The sequence below is a fragment of the Chenopodium album genome, chromosome 21, assembly GCF_948465745.1.
Source record: "Chenopodium album chromosome 21, dcCheAlbu1.1, whole genome shotgun sequence".
Lineage (NCBI taxonomy): Eukaryota > Viridiplantae > Streptophyta > Magnoliopsida > Caryophyllales > Amaranthaceae > Chenopodium > Chenopodium album.
Window position 1 is genome coordinate 40,520,303 of NC_137854.1, and position 22,371 is coordinate 40,542,673.

The 22,371-nt window shown below is 34.7% G+C and overlaps 2 protein-coding genes across 2 annotated transcripts; both read right to left on the reverse strand.

Moving 5' to 3' along the window:
• Positions 1 to 689: 689 nt before the first annotated feature.
• LOC145600842 (uncharacterized) lies at positions 690 to 2,899 on the reverse strand. The gene is made up of 4 exons (XM_081656701.1): positions 2,787 to 2,899; positions 2,380 to 2,672; positions 2,184 to 2,300; positions 690 to 821 (listed from the first exon to the last, which is right to left on the reverse strand). Exons 2-4 carry the CDS (start codon positions 2,590 to 2,592, stop codon positions 690 to 692), a joined length of 462 nt encoding a protein of 153 aa, XP_081512827.1. The 5' UTR covers positions 2,593 to 2,672; positions 2,787 to 2,899.
• A 12,611-nt stretch (positions 2,900 to 15,510) lies between these two features.
• LOC145601694 (uncharacterized) lies at positions 15,511 to 21,894 on the reverse strand. The gene is made up of 8 exons (XM_081657753.1): positions 21,758 to 21,894; positions 21,196 to 21,485; positions 19,190 to 19,261; positions 17,921 to 17,988; positions 17,579 to 17,735; positions 17,289 to 17,369; positions 17,101 to 17,190; positions 15,511 to 16,045 (listed from the first exon to the last, which is right to left on the reverse strand). The coding sequence occupies exons 2-8, from the start codon at positions 21,454 to 21,456 to the stop codon at positions 15,926 to 15,928; spliced, it is 849 nt and encodes a 282-aa protein (XP_081513879.1). The 5' UTR covers positions 21,457 to 21,485; positions 21,758 to 21,894; the 3' UTR covers positions 15,511 to 15,925.
• Between the last annotated feature and the right edge of the window lie 477 nt (positions 21,895 to 22,371).

Genomic DNA, 22,371 nt, shown 5'->3' on the forward strand with positions numbered 1-22,371 from the left:
TTCATAAATTTAAAAATAATTAAATTAAAATGCATAATTCATACTAATAAGTCCAACTTTGAACAATATTTACAATAACAATGCTCAAGTTAATAATAATAGTAATTAGTTAGTAATAGTTTTATAAGGTAAACTAAAAACTAAGTTAGGCCTATATGAATTAGTAATGGCCTATGTTCTTTCAAAAATAGATAAGGCCAATATGCACAATATAATACTAAGTTAAGGACTATGTTCCCCCCAAAAAAAAGCTAAGGCCTATATCCCAAAAAAAAGCTAAGGCCTATATCCCCAAAAAAAAGCTAAGGCCTATATGAACAATACTAAACTAAGAGCTATATGAACAAATAAACTACGACACTGGAGTCTGTTGACCAACCCCACCACCACTCATGTCCGGGTCATCTTCACTACGAAGCTGAAATGAAGGACCACCTGATCAGTTAGAGAACAAGTTCTGCAACATCGTCTCCATTATTTGCTTACTCTCAATTGCCGCCTCCTCCCGCTCCTTCTTCAATGCTTCCTGCAACTACGTAGCAAACTGTGCCTCCATCTGTGTTTTCATCTGCACTTTCGCCTCCTCTATTCGCTCGGCAACCTCGGCTTGCACACGTTCCTCCAACTGTGAAGCTATAGAAGGATTGTACGTTTGCGAGCTTTTCTCAGAAGAGGGGCTGTAAAACAAACTAGCGCTTGCACCTAGCTAGGCCCTTCACTACACCCTTTTTCCTACCACCAACAACCTCCCAGTATAGCTGGTTAGGGTCCGGTTGTGACCCTTGAGTGGAAGACTCGTCAAGCTTCTTTTGGTAGGCATCCTGTAATCAAGACAAATCATATTCAGCATATTAAACATGTTTATAGGTTCAAATTGCTTAATCATAGACATTTCCATGCATATACAAGGCTATAGGGTCATAACTAGGCTAAAATGGCTTAAATGACCTTCTAACTTACCCATTTTCTTTGTTTTTGATATAAACTAAGATTTTATCAATCAAACATCTCAAATTCAGCATATTAAACATGTTTATAGGTTCAAATTGCTTAATCATAGACATTTCCATGCATATACAAGGCTATAGGGTCATAATTAGGCTAAAATGGCTTAAATGACCTTCTAACTTACCCATTTTCTTTGTTTTTGATATAAACTAAGATTTTATCAATCAAACATCTCATATTCAGCATATTAAACATGTTTATAGGTTTAAATTGATTAATCATAGACATTTTCATGCATATACAAGGCTATAGGGTCATAATTAGGCTAAAATGGCTTAAATGACCTTCTAACTTACCCATTTTCTTTGTTTTTGATATAAACTAAGATTTTATCAATCAAACATCTCATATTCAGCATATTAAACATGTTTATAGGTTCAAATTGATTAATCATAGACATTTCCATGCATATACAAGGCTATAGGGTCATAACTAGGCTAAAATGGCTTAAATGACCTTCTAACTTACCCATTTTCTTTGTTTTTGCTATAAACTAAGATTTTATCAATCAAACATCTCATATTCAGCATATTAAACATGTTTATAGGTTCAAATTGATTAATCATAGACATTTCCATGCATATACAAGGCTATAGGGTCATAACTAGGCTAAAATGGCTTAAATGACCTTCTAACTTACCCATTTTCTTTGTTTTTGATATAAACTAAGATTTTATCAATCAAACATCTCATATTCAGCATATTAAACATGTTTATAGGTTCAAATTGATTAATCATAGACATTTCCATGCATATACAAGGCTATAGGGTCATAACTAGGCTAAAATGGCTTAAATGACCTTCTAACTTACCCATTTTCTTTGTTTTTGATATAAACTCAGATTTTATCAATCAAACATCTCATATTCAGCATATTAAACATGTTTATAGGTTCAAACTGCTTAATCATACACATTTCCATGCGTATACAATGCTATAGGGTCATAACTAGGCTAAAATGGCTTAAATGACCTTCTAACTTACCCATTTTCTTTGTTTTTGATATAAACTAAGATTTTATCAATCAAACATCTCATATAAAGCATATTAAACTAGTTTATAGGTTCAAATTGCTTAATCATAGACATTTTCATGCATATACAAGTAAAGGTGATTATGTTTTGCTTTATTCCTAAAAAAATTATTTCATTAGTTTCCAAAGTTAGATGTGTTACCGAGATTTCTTGTGCCCTCTTGTTAGCCGCAACTTTTCCTTTTCCAGGAACTTCCTTGAAATGGGTCTTTAGGAAGACCTCAGGGGCACTTGGAAGCACTCCACCGGCTTTCTGAGCCTGCACAAATCAAATAACTCTTTTAATGCTTAATGTATGTAACTACTTAAATTTATAATTATATACCATTAAGTATTACCATTTTCTTTGCATGCTTTGATGCAGAGATAGAACCTTGGAAGTGTGACGGCTCAATTGGATTAGACAGGGAGCCGCCCCTCCTGTTCTTCTTAGCTTTTTCTGACCTCTCCTGAAAATCCTTCTCCTTTCTTTTCTCCATCATTTGCTGAAACGTAGTTTGCCCCATCCATTTTGGAACTGACTTGTTTCTGACAGAAGCATTGTATGCCATCTCTTTCAACCTCTTATGTGCCTTCTTTTCATACTCCTCTTCACAAGGGTGTCAAGATCAGCATTCCAAAGGTATAGTTTCTGCAAATTTTTTTAAGAAACAACAAAAATATTATGATTAATAATTTATTGTAAAAAGTAACCAACACACACCAAAGTTAGATAAGTAAATTAAACTTGGGGGTTATATAATACCGTAAACTGGTTCCACCAATGGGTCTTAGTACCCTTGTCAGCCTCATCATAGTTAAGCCATGGTTTGCGCCAATGTGCTTGAAAAATCTCTGTAATGGAGGTGCTCACGGTGTTATCATCGAACCTTAGTACCAATAAGCAAACAAATGAAGTCACTACATACATTTATATGTGAAAATGCAGGAAACTAATTTAAATGGCCAATGTACTTTAGAGTTTTACATGTGAAAATGTACAAAACCATCCACCAATTTTAAATGGAGAAAACTAATTTAAATGCTGAAAACTAATTGAAATGGCCAATGTAATTTTACATGTGAAAATGCACAAAACCATCCACTAAATTCAGAGTTTTGGCATAAATTAACTAAAAAAAAAAAATAAAAAAAAATAAAAAAAAAAAATTCAGCCACTTACCTGAGTATAATGGACGGAAAACGGAGGAGGGTAGGATAGAAGAGGAAACCGGCGACGATAGGCCTGCGAAGGAGTTGATTTGTGACCCAAATTTAGGGTTTTTGCCCAGATCAACTAAATTATTAAAAAAAAATAACCAAATTGCATGATTTACTTGGAGTACAGTGGACAGCTAACGTAGGAGGCTAAGAGAGAAGAGGACACCGGCGACGGTAGGCCTGCGAAGAGAAGTTTTTTACCCAAATTTTAGGGTTTTCCCTCAAATAAACTGAAATTCAAAAAAAAAAAAATAACATCGACTTACCTGAGTACCGTCGTCGGAAAACAAAGGAGGGAAGAGCAGGAGGGGAATCCGGCGACGGTGGGCCTGCGTGGTGTTGATTTGCGACCCTAAGTTAGGGTTTTCGCACAAAATAACGACCTTAATAAAATTAAAAGAAAAAAAACAAAATTAAAATGACATACCTGTGTAGCGTCGACGGCCGGAGCCAAGTCACCGGTGGAAACGACCTCCGGAGCAGCGACCGCTTCTTTTCGCTGTTCGTGGTTCACCCTCTTCCCCCTTCTTCTCTTTCTTATTTCCCTTTCCCCTTGTTTAACAAAAGCAAAATCGATTTTGTTTTAATTTGTTTTAAAAACTGTTACGACCGGTTCTACGACAGTCAGACCGGTCGTAATTATTTTTTTTTTAAAAAAATAAATTCATATAATTGTAACGACCGTTATAACGACAGGCTATAAAACGGTCGTAATTAATTTAAATTGCGACCGTTTTTAAGACGGTCGCAATAAAACAGTCGTAATATTCCCGAATTTTAGTAGTGGAAGGGGATGGGAGGCTCGGCTGGCCGTGGTGTGGTGGTGCGGGTTTCTGATGATTTGAAAAGGTAGAAGGGTGGTGATATGGTGGTGTAGTGGTGGCCAAGGAATGAAAATGGGAAAGTCTAGGGGGGGTGGAGAATGGAGTTAGAGGAATTTTGGGGAATGAAGAGGGGAAAGGGAATGAAAAATATAGTCTAACAAACAACAACAAAGGAAATGGGGGCAGTTGATTCCCATTCCCTGTGATGATTAACCTCAACCAAACGGCCCCTATATTTATAGTTTATAATTAGCGTTTTGTTTTACTGAAAAGAGCATTTGGGCGTTGCCGCCCAAAAAACAATGACAAGGACGATGAAGCCAAGGAAAGACAAATTGGAAAAAAATAATTGACGTGAAATTTCAACAAAATCATGAAAGTCAAGAAATCGTAGTCAACCATCACAATGACATCAGTATAGCTGTAATAAAAACATAATGCCCTTTTTTCGCAATAATACAGAGAGGAACTTAACCCATATCTACGACTACTGGCTATTGGCTAACCCAACTTAGCTACCTAGTCCTAGCTACCTACTAAAATTAGGCACATGAAAATATAACCCAATTAAATTTAACCACCTTTTGTAATTAATTTTTTTTTTTTTTTTTTGTAAAGTTAATGCCTACTCCCTATTATTTCCTTGTACGAATAAAACCTGTTCAAAGGATTACTCGACTTCCATGCAAGTAAGCGCACTGCGCACCCCCTTTTTATTTTTTTGAAAGAAATTTTATTTATTTATTTATTTTTTTCGCTTCGCTTAAATTCTACTTCATATTTGGTTACCTTATAGTACAACTAAACAAGTAAACACTAATGAGTTCAAGCAAAATTAATTTATGGAAAATGACTTTAGTTGGGGCTAACAAATGCTACTCAAATTTATAATTATATTAAGTTTAAAATAAGTTATGCAACAGAAATTTTACTACTATAAATAATTGGCAAAAATGACCTTTAATTAATTAATAAAATTGTCCATTGCTTTTGTCAATGAATTGGTTGGACTTGACTACTTGAGCTCATTATGTACTATTACTTGGTGCTAGTATTGAACGTACTTGTTACTAATAGTCATTTTTTGAAATGCAATATTAGTAACTTTTACTTCGTATAATTTAACTAGGCATTGCTTCTTAATTATGAAAGTTCATAGAAGTTACCAATGTTTTATACAGTACTAGCTAGTCAAGACTCAATTGCTAATGTAAATATTCATTATGCTACTTGAATTTGCAAAGCGTGTGTCAATCATAATCAAAGTTATCTCCTTAAATGAAATATTGCAAATGCGATTAATACTTAATAGAATGAAACAATAATGAGAGTATATATATTTTTTTCTTCTTTACTTTATAATCAACAAATTCTAGTTGAGGAAGTCAAGCAAATTGCTTGTATTTAAATTGTAAGAACCATTCAAAATATTCGTACAGTATGAAATTAGTACTAAAAAATTAATGAATAATTCTATCAGATCTTTGTGACACCCATGGATTAGGTTCATGAACTAACTTATGTACTTTTGAAGACAGATTTGAAGTACAACTGACAAGTACCCCATGTTTGATTGTCCCATGATTACCTATCTGATTAACTGTACTTAGTTGTAACTAACATTTAATTAAATTTTGATTAAACTCTAAATCTGTCATTAGATCAGGTGACACCAATTTTTTTTAAATAATGTTTTTAATTAAAACTAAGATCATCATTTTTATTTTGATTCTTTATGATACATAGCTCCTTTCTTGTACATGAAAATCATCAAAATATATAACTCAATTCTTGTACTTCAAAATCCTAAAATATGATATGACTTGTAGAATGATTGAAATTGAAAGACAAAAACTGAATAAGCCAAGGAAAAAGGGTTGGAACTGAACTGCACAAATTTTCAAAACTAAATGGCTTACTTTCATTTAGAAAACCCTAATATTTGTAAAACCTACAAAGAAGTGAGAAGGGGCAATTATTGATAGAGAATATCCATAGAATATTCTCATCCTAGGTTTAGGATATATTTTGTATAAGATTATCTTTGATATCTGTACATATCTTATAGTTACTTAATATGATTAGGTTTCTCATTGTAACCCTATAAATATTGATAAATGGAAATCACTCTAATCAAAGAGTTTATATTATCTGACATGGTATCATAGCTTAGGTTAGATCTTGGGATTGTTTAGATCTAAAATTTTCTCTTCCCCTGCCGGTGGGTTAGAAAATTAAACCCACCGGCGGGATTCACAAACAATTACACAAAACACATTGTTTTTTTTGCTTCCGCGATTTAATTATAGAGTATGATGGTTGACCATCACCGGCAACCCCCTTTTGTGCTCCAACTTTCCACCACACACAGGAGCTCTATGATCTACCTCTACCTCTTGGTTCTCCACCTAATACGCCATCTAGATCACTCATAGTTCTCCTTCTTTAGCCTAATCTGTGAGTGAATTGCAATCTTGCATAGTGTATCCAATGACTGATATAGTAGTCTTGGATGAGCCAGACCCGCGAGACAAACCACCCCTTTGATAGTCTTCTTTTTCTCAATGTCGTTGTTGGCCTCCACCACCTTAGTTACGTTGTAGTCTTGCTCCTGACCCCTTCCCAACGGAGGTCTTCTACTTGGCTGGAGCCTTGTACAACTAAACTATAATAACTTAAAGGGAGTGTTGGATTTTTGGCACTAACAACACTTTTTCTTACCTATTCAATTGTCAATTTTAATTATCACAAGTACATGCGGTGGAATTTCTTATTCTCTAAATCCAGCCACTACTTAGCTTGTTTTAATTTGGTGGAATTTATCTTGTTGTGTGGGTCAATTTTTTTTAGAGGTAAACAGTTCCTAGTGGTTAAGTGGTGTGGAATTTAGGCTATCTTATTTGTTTTTTTCTTCAACTGTGATTTCCCGTAAGTAGTTTAGTGTCTTCTACCCGATGATGGTTTGATCCCTTAGCTTCTTCTTTTTTGGATCTGCAACTTAGCCCAAGTCTGTGCGGCTCCTCTCCTTCTCCTCCGGCTTAGCAGTTCTTATCTCTACTCTACGTAGGTCGTGGCTGTTGCTTCTCATCATTGTCATCACCGGCACATGTCTACTACTTCTCTTTTGATCATGGGTTATCATACTATCCTTACCGTCCGAAGCGTGATTCAGTTTCAGTCTGAGCATCCGATTTTCTCCCGCTCTGACTGCGGGGGTGTGATAGAGAATATGCATAGAATATTCTCATCCTAGGTTTAGGATATATTTTGTATAAGATTATCTTTGATATCTGTACATATCTTATAGTTACCTAATATGATTAGGTTTCTCATTGTAACCCTATAAATATTGATAAATGAAAATCACTCTAATCAAGGAGTTTATATTATCTGACAATTATAAAAGTATACCACAAAAGTATTCATGTGAGTATAATTTTCCTAATGTGAATCACGATATGTAACCTAAATTACATATGTAAATTGTGTCGAAAATCCAATTGGTGCAATAACAAAAAACGAAAGTAGTAAAAATAGTTGTTTGTAACAAAGTAACACACTATACAATTTACCAAACTGAGCTTGGTCTAGTGGTACACTGGTACTAGAGGCATTTTAAGGGTGGGGATCCCTTACCATTTCCCCCTCACTCTCAAAGTGTCTGACTCGCACCGCAAATACCAGATCAAAAAAATCATGAGGCTTGAGGTTCAATCAAGATCCTTCTCCTTACCATTTAAAAAGATCTTTTAAAAAACACCCACACACAAACTATACAATTTATACTTCCTATATACTAGTATATAGTCATGTGAAATATTGTTAGATTCATCTCTTAAAATAGTTTCACAATATCAACTTTTTATAGATATTTAACATAAAATATGTTTTGAGATGCGTAATTTCACCCTTATTACAATATTAATATAATGGAGAAAGTATTATTTACGTACTTGTACATTAGGTATCGAAATTATACTATTATGTCTTGGAAACAGAAGTCTTCCAAAACCTTAGCCAAACCTATCATTCATAATTTCATATGGGCAAAGGCCCACAGGCAAAATGCGTTATTGGATCACATAATGCCAACTTGAAATGGATGGACTCTAATTGGGTTGTATCAAGTAATTAGGAAGCTTGATAAACTTCAGCCCACAATATGGGCTCTATTGAAAAAAAAAAAGCCCATTTAAGCCCATGCACTTGATTACGGAGTACTCCGTGTCTCTGTCTATCTTACTATCTTTTTAAATTTTTTTGAAATATAATTGATTCATAAATAAGTCATAAGACATCTACAAAGAGATTTAGATCTAAAAAATACATAATAATTGAATCAAATAAAGCTTGTAATTGTGTATTTGCTTTGTATGAAGTATTTGCGTACGAAGTATTTGCGTGAATTGCGTCTATCTGTAGTGAATATCTTTATTAACATAATACTCCTTCCCTTTATAAATACTTGCTCCACTTTTCTTTTGCGGCCATTTTTAAATAATGAAAATAAAAAATAAGGGTACTATTTATTAAAACACCAATTTATAAATGACAGATTAATATCAATATAAGTAATAAAATTTTAATGTTTATTTAAAGCCTTAAGCATTACATTTAACAAAATCCTTTAAAAAATTATGAAAATCTCATATTTGGTAGTACGAGTGAACATTTACGAAACTAATAACATCTCATTTGATAATTTATGAATAAGTGCACAAATGATGTCAAAATTTGTTCAAATCCTAAAATATGATGTAACCAGACCAGATTAGAATAGATCAAACCGAAATACAAATAAACAAATGCATCAGATGAAAAGTCTATCGCTTCAAACGCTTCACTTCCTGCAGCTCCATTGAAGAAGTTCAAATAAACCCTGCATCTCATCTATATTGCTCAGGTACACAAATTCATTTTCAAATGATTTTCCTGTTCACCAACCTGCATTAATCAAGCTTTACTATGAGCCATTCTTTACATATACACTTATCATTTATGCCTAATCTATCCACAAAATTGCTGCGAAATTTCGTAATTATGTTAATTGCTGTCTTTTTTCTGCCCCTTTTTAGTTGGGGAATTGTGGGGTGTCCTTTTCTTTTATTGGGGACCCTTAATTCCTAAGTTTGATGCTGAAATATGTAATTTTGTCCATGTTGAACTATTCTGTTGGACCATTTTGTTCTGAAAATGCTACCTTTTTTTTTTTTGCCTTATCAATATCACCTAGAAATTATGTACATAATTATAATTAAAATGTAGTTTACAATTTACAAAATGCATTTTTTAAAAATAAAATTCCTTGTGAATTTGTCATGTGGCTAGAGTTTGGTACTTGGATTTGCTGACTTAATGGGACGATTCCAACTTCTAGATACATTCAGCTGATTATAGAATGTGCTGGTTTACAAAATGTTTAGTGTAAAAAACTAATATCTGATTTTAGGCAAAAGAGTTTATAATTTTAAGTGTTTAGAAATGCTAGTATCTGATTTGCCATTGATGTTATTACAGATTATCGAAATTTGTAGACATGTGTACACATTAAGTAAGACATTTAATTTCGAAGACATGAGTACATTATCTGCGGCTTTTTGATGCCAATATCTAATAAAAAGCCGTGGATAGTGTACTTTTGTCTAAATTAGTTACTGGCATCAAAAAACCGTGAATAGTGTACTCCTGTCTATATTATATGTCTCATTTAGGGCCTGTTCTCATTGACTGAGCTGAACTGAACTGAACTGAATAATTTATAAGAGAAGGAAATTGGGAGCTGAACTGAACTGAATTTCAACGTATGAGACCAGACCCTTAATCATCCTTGACTTGAATTTCTGATTTGTGAAGCAGAAGTGTAGGCCTGTCAGCCCTTTTACAGCTTAGAATATGTTGTAAGCCTTAGATCCATTTGGTCTGCCTAGGCTAGAGTCGTGTTGGGAGCCATTCGTATTGGGAGCATTTATTATGATGATTTTTTTTCATTTAACGGTAGAATGCACCTTATGAACTCCAAATTTTAACCCAGAATGAAACACTTACTTCAAGACTGGAAAAATTTTGGTAAACAGGTAAAGAAAAAGGAAAGAGACTATGTATAAGTAGAACCTCCCATAAGAAAAGAAAAAAAGAAGCTAATACATGATCGTTTTTAACCCTTTTCTCTTTTAGATGGAGTGAAGGCGGTCATGAAATGTGAAAGCTGTAAGAATTAATAGAATCTTTAGATAAAAATGAAACTAGTGCATTGCTAATTCACTTATGCCATGTGTAAGATCATTTAGGTTTATCCTATATGCTTTGCATTTCTTAGTAGAGGTTCACGATAACAACATCATGAAGATGTACATGCCAACATGGTTAAGGATGAATGAGTGAATTAGTGAGCTTCACAGTTTTTCCTTTATCTTTCTCACTTGTTTCTTATTTATGTAAATCAAAAAACAGGACAGATAGGTGAGAACATTAGAATTCTGTTTTTTAAAAGCTAAACAAGATTAGTATCATGAAGAGGTATGCCAGGAAGCTTTGTTAGGTGTTGTACATCAAGGATGAGTCACATATTATGTAGCTCCGATCTCAAATTTTGCTGAGCCATTCACAAGTTCACAGAGAAGTCCTCTGCTTGTGTTCCTATATAGTACTTTCCGACATACATTATTTGTTTCCTTAAGTTCCCCATTCCAAAGAGTAAAGACCCTAGTAACCTTCTTGGCTTCTTGCTGACTTTTTGTAGGAACATAACCCTGTTTTGTGAAAATGATAGTTTTAGCCAATTTCATTATATTTGGTTGTGTAAGGCTTCTCCAAGCCTTTTTCTATTACCTATAGCTCCTCTGTCTATATCCTGCCCCATTTCAATATCTACTTTCTATAGATATGCTTTGGGATTGGTAAAGGATTATCTTATACTTTACTAATAATTCCTACTTCTAGTCGCGTCATCTAATCATTACTGAGTCAGTTTACTTATGCTTTCCTAGACGTTGGAACTTGTGCAGATATCTTTTGTACACCCCCCAAAACCCTTCGAAACACTCTGTGATGTGTAGACATCCTAATAGAAAGAACTCGTACATGGTCAGTAGACTCAATACTGAAATCCTTACCTATACTATACACCCACTTACAATGCTTGCTGTATAATAAAACTATTGTGTGAGGCTTTGCATCTGTTTAAATGTTTGTCCTTAATACAGAATTGATATATTTATGTATTCCTCTGAGGAATCAAATTTACTATGGAATTAAATTGAAAATCCTACTGAAACATGCACCAATTTATCTTAATCGGGGTTAATGGGATGAAATAGTGACAGTTGATATGACATGTTATTCCAACTACTAAAATATAGAATGGGCTGATTGAGAAGTTAGGAAATAGATGCTCTCTTAAGGATAGGTGTCAATTTTACTGCAACCATCAAAGATGCTTCAACCATTTGGCTGTGCATATGTCCAGAAAAGATGCAAAGCTTGTTGAAGAGCTCTGCTGGTCCTCTCATGTTAGCATCTTTTCCTGGTCCAATTTCTTGCACCGATTCTTCATTGAAAGGACGGAAATTCTAATATTTCTTACCTCCACTCCCTCTCTCGATTCTTAAGAACATGATCATGGGAAATTTGATTTGAGAAGTAGGAATTGGATAAGAAATTTAAAAAAAATATATATATTAGCCTGACATATTGACAGTCAGGAGTCAGGACTATGCACATGTCTTTGACACTGATGATCACAAACTAGTTGTCTTTCAATCAGAGAATTTTAGAAACAAATGGCATTGATTAGATTGCCGGAAAACCAAAAGAAAGAATCAAATTTAAACCTTGAGAAGCTTCTTAATTGCAAACAAAACTAAACTTCCAACAAAAACGAATCAAGATGTATAAAAAAGCACTATATATTGTCTTTTGTGAGAGCCGATAACATCATAATAACTGTACTCACTCCTTGTTTTTTTTTTAAAATAAGATATCAACTGCAAAACAAGAGATTTCATTGGCTCACTTCGTGCATTGCCGCTGTCTGCTCTCTGGTTTGTGTTTCACTTGCTACAACTGTACATATTTTGCTGACAGAACCTCCAAAAAGACCAAAAATTCAACAATCAAGCCGCATAGAATCCCTTGTAACCGCAGACCTTTAACTTATCTCTGGTTTGCTTCATCTTGCTTTGTCTGTCTCTTTGAGCTTGCTCCTCCCTTCTAAGCCCTATTGTGGATGGGATCAGAACCTCTTCGAACTCTCCGTTCACTTGACTGGGTTGGATCATATTTCTTGTTGTCCGGAGTTGATCTTCTGCTAGCATTGAGTTCCTGCCTTGAGACTCCCTGCAGGAATCGATTGTTTGGCGCATGCTGTAAATCTCCTTTGTTCGGAGCCAGGGTCATTTCTGCCCGCCTTAGACTACAACCTCTCTCTGGTTTTAATGCTAATAAACCAATACACAATAGAAGAATGAATATTTTATTAGCACTTAGGTTCATATTGCTCTACTAACACTCGAAACAGACTGAGGTCGGGAAAAATCCTAGTATTTCTCTGGAGAGTAATGAGAGAATGAGCAAAGTGTGAGATTGTATGTAATCCTTCTATTGCTGTGACACCATTCCTGTAGAAACAGGAGTGTAATATATCTGTTATAAGATTTAGAGGATGCTTTAAAGCATAAAGCAGAGGGACCCAAAACTGGCAGAAGAAGTTTTAGATTCACCCGAAATTTAGACTAGTGTGAGATATGCAAATTTAAGGCTGTTATGGAAGAATCTAAATAGGATGAATAAAGGGGGTTGGAACAATACCCTAGGGAAGCCAAGTATCTTTTTCATCTGTATCCTACATCCCTATCATTTGCTTAGCTTTTTTTGTCTTGGTGACCAGACATAAAGTTCTCTTGGTGTCCCCCCTGCCTTCTTGCCATTTCACCTGGCCATGCTTACTCGTGATTTGAATTTGAGACTGATGGATTATTCTTTCGTTATTGGCCATTCTTTGCCTGAATTATCGTTAGATCATTACTAAACTACGTCATCTGTCTAGAACTCTATAAACCATAGTGTCATTTAGTACTAATTTTGGATGTCCGGAAAAACTGTGATTTATCTCAAATAGAAATATGTTACAGTTGTAAGGAGAAGATGTATTATTCTTAGTTATTGGCCATTCTTATTCGTGAAATAATAACCAAACACTGAAACACATCCACACCCCAGTGAAGTTGTAAGGAGAAGATGGAAAGGAGACCTATGTAGAGTGTATTTTAGTGAAATCATGGTAAAGCCTGAATTATGAAGGGTTAGGATGATGTAATATGTGATTATTATTCCAGATAAAGGGAGTCGCGCCTTGAATGGCTTGGAGAGTGTTACTTAGGTCACTTTGTGATTCCTTTGTTGTTAAGAAAAGGAAATATATAAGTTAAGTGAGTGAGGGACATGCCATGAGCCACCCAACAATATAACTAAACTGGTACAGTAGTCTGGCATATAAAGAATAAAATGGAAGGGAAAAGATTGGGGGAATGTAACAGCCCCCCCTAAAAAACACCAAACTGCTGCTTTATGCCACTAAGATCTGCTTCTTGTCACTTTAGAATTCCAAGCTCTTTTCTCTATGCACCAAAAATTATGGTTTCTTGTGCTAAATGTGTTTCTTTTATGCTTTTCTTCTTCTTTCTTTCTGTTTCCAAATCCTACATTCTTCATATTATGTTTGACAGACCCACTTCCCGCTCTTTTTTCATTTATATTAATTTCCAATTATCCATTTTGATTGTAGACCAACTTAATCTTTTAAATCCTATTTATCAGTTCAAAATGTTGAAGAAAATGATACACACAGCCCTAAGGGGCAAGTTCTAATTACAAGAAACTATAACTAGAGTCTAGAATACAATATTAAGTGTTTTTATAACACTTATAACCGTGATCAATACACGGATTATTAAAGAACTCAAGTACTAAAGGTAGCTCGTCTTAGGGCTGCATATATCAATGCTGAAATCCTAATTACTAGTAAATGGCATGTAATTTAAAAACATTCTAAAGTACAAAATGTGATGCTTTATGAAAATGAGGTGATTATATTCTATTGTGCCGTAAAATTAAAGGGAGACTGGTCATAAACTCTTGCTGAGATGTAGTTATGATGTGCTGATTCTCTGCTTTTCTTTATCTACCAAATCAAAGTTAAAATAAAGAGGGCCATTGGATGGGATGCTTTGTTACATTGATTATTTCATGTAATCTTCAGCACAAACTTTTAAAAGCTTGGAGCACTTAAACATGCTTCTATCATTCTGGTTGGTGGTCCTCTTGTAACTCAGGAAACTGTTTGTTACCTAGGCATTTTTTTTCCCCGGGAACGATCGCCTCAATTTCAACCCATAATTTTTTTTTTTTTTTTTTTTTTTTTTTTTTTTTTGTATAAATATAAGAAATTCTAATGTCATTTTTTTTCAATAGAACTTGTGCATTGTGCCTAGATTGATATATTGAATTGGCCGTAAATATTACTACCTTTATTTGTTTTTTCTTTTGAATATTTTGATTCTACTAATCTCAAGTTTCACCCGTTTTCCTAAAATAATTTCAGGTTTTGACTATGGCCGTGAGAAATGCAAGAATTAGCTAGTTTTATTAGATGAGATTTGCTCTAATTTGGATAGATAACCTCACAATTAAGCAATTGTCCTTGGTTATAACCAAAGAAGAGATACTTAAAATGGGTGTGTTTATGAGATTTTTGTACGGGCATTTAGTACTATTTTAAGGGTTGCATTAAGTACTTATTAGATACCCTTTTTGCTTTAATTAAAGTTTCTGTGTTCTCGGGATAAGAGTTACCCATCCATCAAAAATGAAATTTTGGGTTAAGGGAATTATAAATTTTGGACTGTCTTTATCTTTTTTGATTCTCAAGATTGGTCTTAAAGGTTAGTTTTTTTGCTACTTTAGTTTGAATGTAAAGAGCTTCGTTTGCCAGCCGCCTTTGATGACAGGATGGACTCATAATTATTTTCTTCATGGTAAATTTGTTGCATAAAAACCATAGATTAACAACAAATAAATCAGTGTATAATATTGTTAAGAAGTTGCTTTTGTTACATAAGATAATAGATTACGCAGTTTAGCTGTCACGATGTCCTCGAAGGATTAGATTAGTAAGTTAATCATGAAGAAATGAACCTGATTCACAGCGGATTAGATTAGTAAGGTAATCGAGATGAAATGAACCTGATTCACGGCTTTTACAAAGGTTAATATCCACCACAATCATGTAGAATATATTCTTTACCTGCTTTAACTTTTTATTAGCATAATTGGATTAATCCTGGAAACACTACCCCTAAACCAAACATATTAAACAATTCAGTTTTGAGGATTGTATAAAAGTGAGATTTATGTGTACAATCTGAACATTGTACAGAGTTATAGCCTATTTCATCAATATGCAGCACAGCTCCATTAATTTTCAAGCTACCAGGCCCTAAACATCTCGGAAAATTACTGGAATATGCCGCCACTGTAGCAGTTAGATTACAGACACTTTGGTTTAAAAAAGGGGAAAAAAATGGTTTCTGGTGCAATTCTATATTATTTCTAAAATACATATATTTGCCTGGAGAAAACCAAGGACTCAAATGCGAAATGCCCACGATTTTCTTTACCAACTCAAGATAAGACTTATATACAGCATCAAGCCGATGAACACAAACGCTTGCAAAGAATAGATGGCTTCTAGACTCTTAAGACGAACAGATAATCACAGACGATGGTGAAATTTAGGTTACAGTAATAACAATTAAAAACAAATAGAACATGACTTGAATAGGGGTGATGTAGTAATAACAGAGCACTAAACAGCTTCTTGAGCCACAGCTGAAGGAGAACGTGGAGCTATCATAAACTGCAAGCCCCTGCGTTGCCCTGATTGAAGCACAAAAGCGACTTGAGTTGCTGCCAACGCTGCAGCTTCCTGTATACAAATAAGCTTTTCTGGTTAAGCAAACCAAAGTAATAATAACAGCTCATTTACCATGCTGCCAGTCACTATATACAGTATGAAACAATAAAACAGGCTTTGTAGTTGATAAGTAATAAAAATATCTTGCTCATATTAAGATATGAAATCATGTCTACCTTGGATGCCAATATGGCTTGTAAGCAAGATAAGTTAGTTTTATTAATGCTATTTATGAAAGAGTTTGTGTCGTGCCTTAGGCCAAGTCCACATGTCTTGAGTCTGGCTAGCTCGGCCATCCCACTACTGGCCCAAAATTTTCAACTAAGGCCTACATAGCCTAAGCCAAATTTCACTTATTTTAGCAGGCTTTGTCATATCAGGTTGTATCGTGTCTTTCCCTGTGCTTTTCCAAAAAAAAAAAAAAAAGTGGCCCAGGCCAGGCCAGGCCCGACAGGCACAGTTATGTGACGTGTCATTTTTTTTTTTTTTTTTTAGGTAGGTAGTGCCTTGCAACTGGCCAGTCTAGGCCAGTGCCTCCACAATTCACTAACCAATATAATAAAGGTGGTAAAGGTAGAATTTGTAACCAGAAAATTGTTCACAACACAATAAAGTAGACAAATCAATTTATACTATCTTTAAAATCAGATTGCATATGTAGTTCCACTTGTATTCAGCAGTTGGACTACAGGGAGTTCAGAACCAATGGGCCTTATTCTAGAAGTAAAAACACCAAATCAAGGATACAACTGTACATGAGTACAAGACCATCCAACTAAAAATATTAACCACCAAAACAAAGAGGGATATAATCTCATATAAGCCTTGAACCAAAAGATAAAAATGATTAATAGTACTTCCTTTGTCCCTCAAAGATATCCCCCTCCCAATTTTCACTGTTTTAAGGGTTGTATTGAGTGGGTAGATAGATTTGTATGTTAGTGTGGGGTAGTGAATATAGCGGAGAGGTATCGTGGAGACATGTTAACTAAAATGGGAACGGAGCACTCTTTAAGGGACAGATAGAGTATCGAATAAAGAGAACGGGAACACTATTCTCTGCCTACCTGTTGTTGTCTTCTACGCTGCAAGATACTGATGGCCCACGCCATAATGTAACAGGGCAAAAGAAATCCAGCAGCTCTAAGCAAGAAAAGCTGCAAAGGAAAACAATCAACACAAAGTATTATAAGACTTTGCGCAGCTAAGTATTAATTATGGACAAAAAATATTATCCAATCCACAGCTTACTTACCGAGAAAAAGGCTGACATATCATCTTCACTGTCAGCATCTGGTGAACTCCAAGCATGCCTTAAGAGCAGAAGAGCCATCAACTGCCAGAAAAAATAAGAGTCAGCATGTTGTGAGCGTGTTCAGTTTTAAACTGCTGACAAGGACCTTAACAATGTGCATAATGCCATGCTTTAGCATATTTGTTCTAGACACAGAAGACAAGTATAGATATTGTTTATGGTATCTGCATCTATTTCTATATCTGATAGCTCTATTTCAAATTTTTCACACATTGGCTTTTGAAGCTTACAATGAGCGCAGCTGAACGACAAAATGCAGCTCCACTAGCACTAGTAGCAGCATAATCATCATACTCAGCTTCCAGAAACTGTCGCTCTGCCTCAGCGATTGCCAGAAGACGAGGATCATGCAAATCCAAAGGAGTGCCAGATATTGTCCAGCCTCCACTGCAAATGACAATTACCAAGCAGCATTAGATGGTAAGTAGGAAAAAAATAATAAAAATAAGTAGGAGAGAGGTACGAATTTTGAAATATAAAAAATGGTGTAGCCAATGGACATATGAATATTGTACTACTCTACTCAATAGAGTGGGAGCCACAACAAGAATTGCTCAAGAAAAACTACATACCCAATATCAATTGCAGTGTCTTCAGGATGGGGTGGTGGTGGTGGAGCAGTGTAATTGGGTTGGTAAGACTGAAATTGTGCAGAATTCCATCATCAGATAATAGCATAAACAAATAAACACATTCAGACAGACAGAAAGCAGTTAACTAGCGATCACAGATACATCAGTTGATCAGAGTCTCAGCTAAAACATTAAAAGAAAAAAGAGAGTACATGACAGTGGCCAATTCAAGAACAAAAACCAACATGAGTAGCACAAAGATAGCAGGGTATCAGATGTAGGAGGTGATAAAGAAATTTGGCTTCTAGCAGGTCCCAAGATTTAACATGCTAACCCTTTGAATTACCCAGTCTGTATTTGCAGCTTCCTTCATGGAAAACATGGGATATAGCAACTTCTCAAGCACTATGGAGGAAGCCAGTGCAACTCATCAGTGCTTGGCTGCTTGGTCCCAACTCTAAAATATTAACACAATGGGAGAAAGTTTCCATATTTCATACCTCACAAGCAAAAACCTTCAAACATATTCTCCTTCGTCTTAAAACAAGCTCTGTACTTCATATATGGCAGAGTTTGAAATGGGAGAAGGGGGAAGAGGGAAGGCATGAAAGATTACAAAAGAGATGGAAGCTATACATACACAGGACAAAAAGGAAAAGTGAGACCAATTCTTCATAAAGTACTTTAATAATCAAATAGCCTTTTCCCAGAAATTAGAGATTGTAAAATGCCACTGTCTCAGCTAGTAAACATTCTTTTATTTTCCAAAAGCTATCTGAATCTTGAATATGTGCTTTGAAGCATACACTCAGTCACATTGAGCTACTGGACAATCTATGGACCACAACAAATAGCAAATTCCAGCGAGCTCTAGACACCTCATTTAGTTCAGACCCTTGTAAGAAATTAAACGTTATAACTTTGTTTCAAAAGTTGAGACTCCTCTCAATAAACGAACAGTCAATAAACATACACCACAAAAGCAAACCACAAATTGAAAATCAAAATCTTATAACTGACATGGACCACCTAAAAACACATTCAAGAAATCACACTTGACAAGAAAAAGGGGCTATACAAAATCTTGACATATTTATCATAACTTAATCCAAAAGATCTCCTAAACATAGTACTCTGTACTTTTACTCTAAAGGTTAAAGGTTATATGAGCAATTGCCACAACCAAAACAATCAGCATGAATTATGGAATACTCCAATTAACAGCCATCTGTCAGATGAAACGTATAAAGAAGAAAACTTTTAGCATACCTGGTGGCAGATCTCACATGTTATGTCCCCTTTCTCATTGCACCAGCGCTGAACACATTTTCTATGTGCATACTGTACATACGAAACCAGGAAAGGTCAGTTCTGTGTTGTGTAAGGGTATAAGAAACTAAGAGCTGCTTAAAGATGAGCTAACAAGTCAACAACACTAATACCCACATCTTAAAATCTGATAGCTGAACAAAGAGACATAAAATAATAATTTATACACCTTCAATGAAATACTGTAGTTTCAAGCCAGAGTGATAATCTGTCATTGACTGGCATCAACACAATAATACTGGTTTTTTTTTTGTTTTTTTTTTTTTCCCCAGGCAAGTAATCAATTAAGACTACTGATATAACCAACAAGCATGTCCAGCTTGCTTCTCTTCATATATTCTACTTCTTTCATACAACCACGTTCAAAAATGTATCCCACAATCATCAAGGATATCAAAAAGTTAAATCTAGTTTTTATTTTTATTTTTCCAGGCAAGTATAATCAATTAAGACTACTGAATACTGATACAACCAACAAGCATGTCCAGCTTGCTTCTCTACATATATTCTACTTCTTTTATTCAACCTCATTAAAAAATGTATCCCACAATCATCAAGGATATCAAAAAGTTCAGTCTCTGTCATCAGTTTACTTCCACAGATCCCTTGTGACTCTAGCTCTTAACACTTTATTACAGTATCTAATTACATATCCTGGCATACCTTAACTAACATAACATATCACATACATAAGAATAACACAACAGCCTAATACACAGCAAGCACCTGCCACTGAAGAAAAGTACAAAAATTTTAAAAATCCTGCATAAAGCTTTACAAAACTTACATCTCTGGAGTTCCCCCCCCCCCCCCCCCTCTCTTTTGTTACATGTAATATTTGTTAATGATCATCTTTTGCGTTAAACAGTGGGAAAAAAACGCAGCTTATTCAAACAATATACAAACATTAATGATACCAATACATGGGCAAGCGTGATATGGTAACAGATAATCTTGACTTATAAATTAAATCTTAGTGGGTCTTGATTTTTTTGTAACTTGATGCTACATTTGTTATAAAACCACAGTTAGTACTTTGTAGCAAAGATGTTATGTTGTATATATTTGGAGGTGTAATATTTTGTTCAAATCAACATGATAATGTAACATAGCTACTGCGCTAGTTTCCAAATGTTTAATCATTAATTGAATGTTTACTACGAAGTATGAAGTATACTGTAAGATCAACAACCAATGGCTGATACCAGGTGTCTCTCCAAGCAAGTATAATCCCTCACATTGGATTCAAGTCATGAGATTAAGAAATAATTGATAAAAAATTTCAATTTCTTAGTTTGTTGAGGGTAGTTAATAACAAAAAATTTTGACCACATTTACTAAGGCTTAATGTAAATTACTATGCAAGATAAAAGGTGTTTATCTTAAATGGTAAGACTTCAATATAGTTATGTGTTCCAGATGTTGCTAACGTGCTTAGAATCAAGGGTACCTCCTAATTAAAAATTTACAATAAATTAACATCGGAATTCCCCTGAAGGAGCATAACTAAACCATAAAAGTATAAAACATAATATAAAAATCTTAAAATTGATAATCTATTACCCACCAAAATAATTAAAATCATTGAATAAAAATCTTAGTATTCTCAAATTTCTCTAAATTCTTTTTAACAAATATTGAGCAAAATTGTCAACTTTTAATTATTTGAATGATCAGGATTAACCATTCAAACACATCAGAATCATGTCAAACCATATCACAAATTACCAATGATACAAACCCAAAATTAATGTTGGCTACCAATATTCATAAAAACTATATAGAAGAATAGAACCCCAAAAGTTAATTGCAAAATCCAAGCTTCGTGCAATTAATCAATGCCAATCAAGCTATAACAACATTCGTCGCAAATGGTGTATTATGGTTAGTCTAAAATCTTTATAATGTGCATAGGAAAGAAAAAAGTTGATGATTGAATAGAATACCTTCAAGCTGCCACTACAACGACAGGGGACTTCCAAGCTAGCAATGCAATCTTCTTCCTGGCAAATACGACATTCGGCGAGCTGAATTAGGGGTTCATCTTCCCCTCCAGCTGAATCATCTTCAACCCTCTCCTCAATTTTCTCCTCCAACCCCGAATTCGACGAAGAAGACGACGCCGCTGATGTCGACGCCCCCTCAGCCTCTTGCGCACTTGTAGGATTCATCAAGCGGTCCACATACAACACCAAATGCTCTCCCATTTAAACAATTAATCTGATTATCCAAATCCCTAAAATTTACCCCAAATAGTGATAAATCAATCAATTCAACCCCAAAAAACAATTAAATGCAATCACATCACCAACATTATAACAAAAATTGAACATAATCGAAAATGGGGGGGATTTATCAAAGAAATCCAAGATCACACTGAAGAAAAACCAGCGGATCGGAGGATTTCAAAATGCAGAAAAATAAATTGGAAGAAACAAAAAAATAAAAAATTGGGGAAAAAATTGGAAGAATGCAGAGAATAAGAGAGAAAGGGGTGAGAGAAGATACCTGAATCACGGAAAAGTTGACAATGGCGAAAGAAAGAGAGAGGCTAAAAATGGAGGAGAGAGAAAATGGAGTACAATGAATTTACAGATACAAAGGAGAAAGAGAAAGAAAGTGTCTTGGATAACAGCAGATCACCGCGTTTTGGTAATAAATCTCATTACTATAACTAAAAACATCCTTTCGTTACGGCTATTTTCCTTTTGTTTTTTTTTTTTTTTTTTTTTTTTGTCAAGTGTACGTTATTGCGACTTGTAATTGATTGATGTCATTTCTATTAACGGTCTTTTTTTAATAGTCATGCTCATGCTAGCTAGGTGCCTAGTCGACTAGTCGTGTAGGTGATAACCAAATTATGGGAGGTCCGAAGGGGTATTCGGAAGGTTCCGCGCCCTTGGGTTGTCCTTGTTCATTGATTTGTTACTCGGGTTCATTGCTGACATTTGCTTTACTCTGTTTTCTAGCTATTCCTTACTGGTTTTTTGTAGTTTAATTCCTTTTTTTTTAGATCTTTTTGTCCGAAAAAAAGAAGTATGGGAGGATATCATATGTAGTTATTTTAGAGCTACTCCATTGGTCTCAATATATATGGGATATTAAGATGGGCATGTGTTTTA

Coding starts and splice junctions, on each gene's coding strand:
- LOC145600842 (XM_081656701.1), bottom strand. CDS start 2,592: ATGGCATACAATGCTTCTGTCAGAAACAAGTCAGTTCCAAAATGGATG. Junction 2,301..2,379: donor CAAAGCATGCAAAGAAAATG/GTAATACTTAAT, acceptor TGATTTGTGCAG/GCTCAGAAAGCCGGTGGAGT. Junction 822..2,183: donor AGAGGGCACAAGAAATCTCG/GTAACACATCTA, acceptor TCTTGATTACAG/GATGCCTACCAAAAGAAGCT.
- LOC145601694 (XM_081657753.1), bottom strand. CDS start 21,456: ATGGGAGAGCATTTGGTGTTGTATGTGGACCGCTTGATGAATCCTACA. Junction 17,191..17,288: donor ATATGTCAGCCTTTTTCTCG/GTAAGTAAGCTG, acceptor TTTCCTTTGCAG/CTTTTCTTGCTTAGAGCTGC. Junction 16,046..17,100: donor AGCGTAGAAGACAACAACAG/GTAGGCAGAGAA, acceptor ATTTGTATACAG/GAAGCTGCAGCGTTGGCAGC.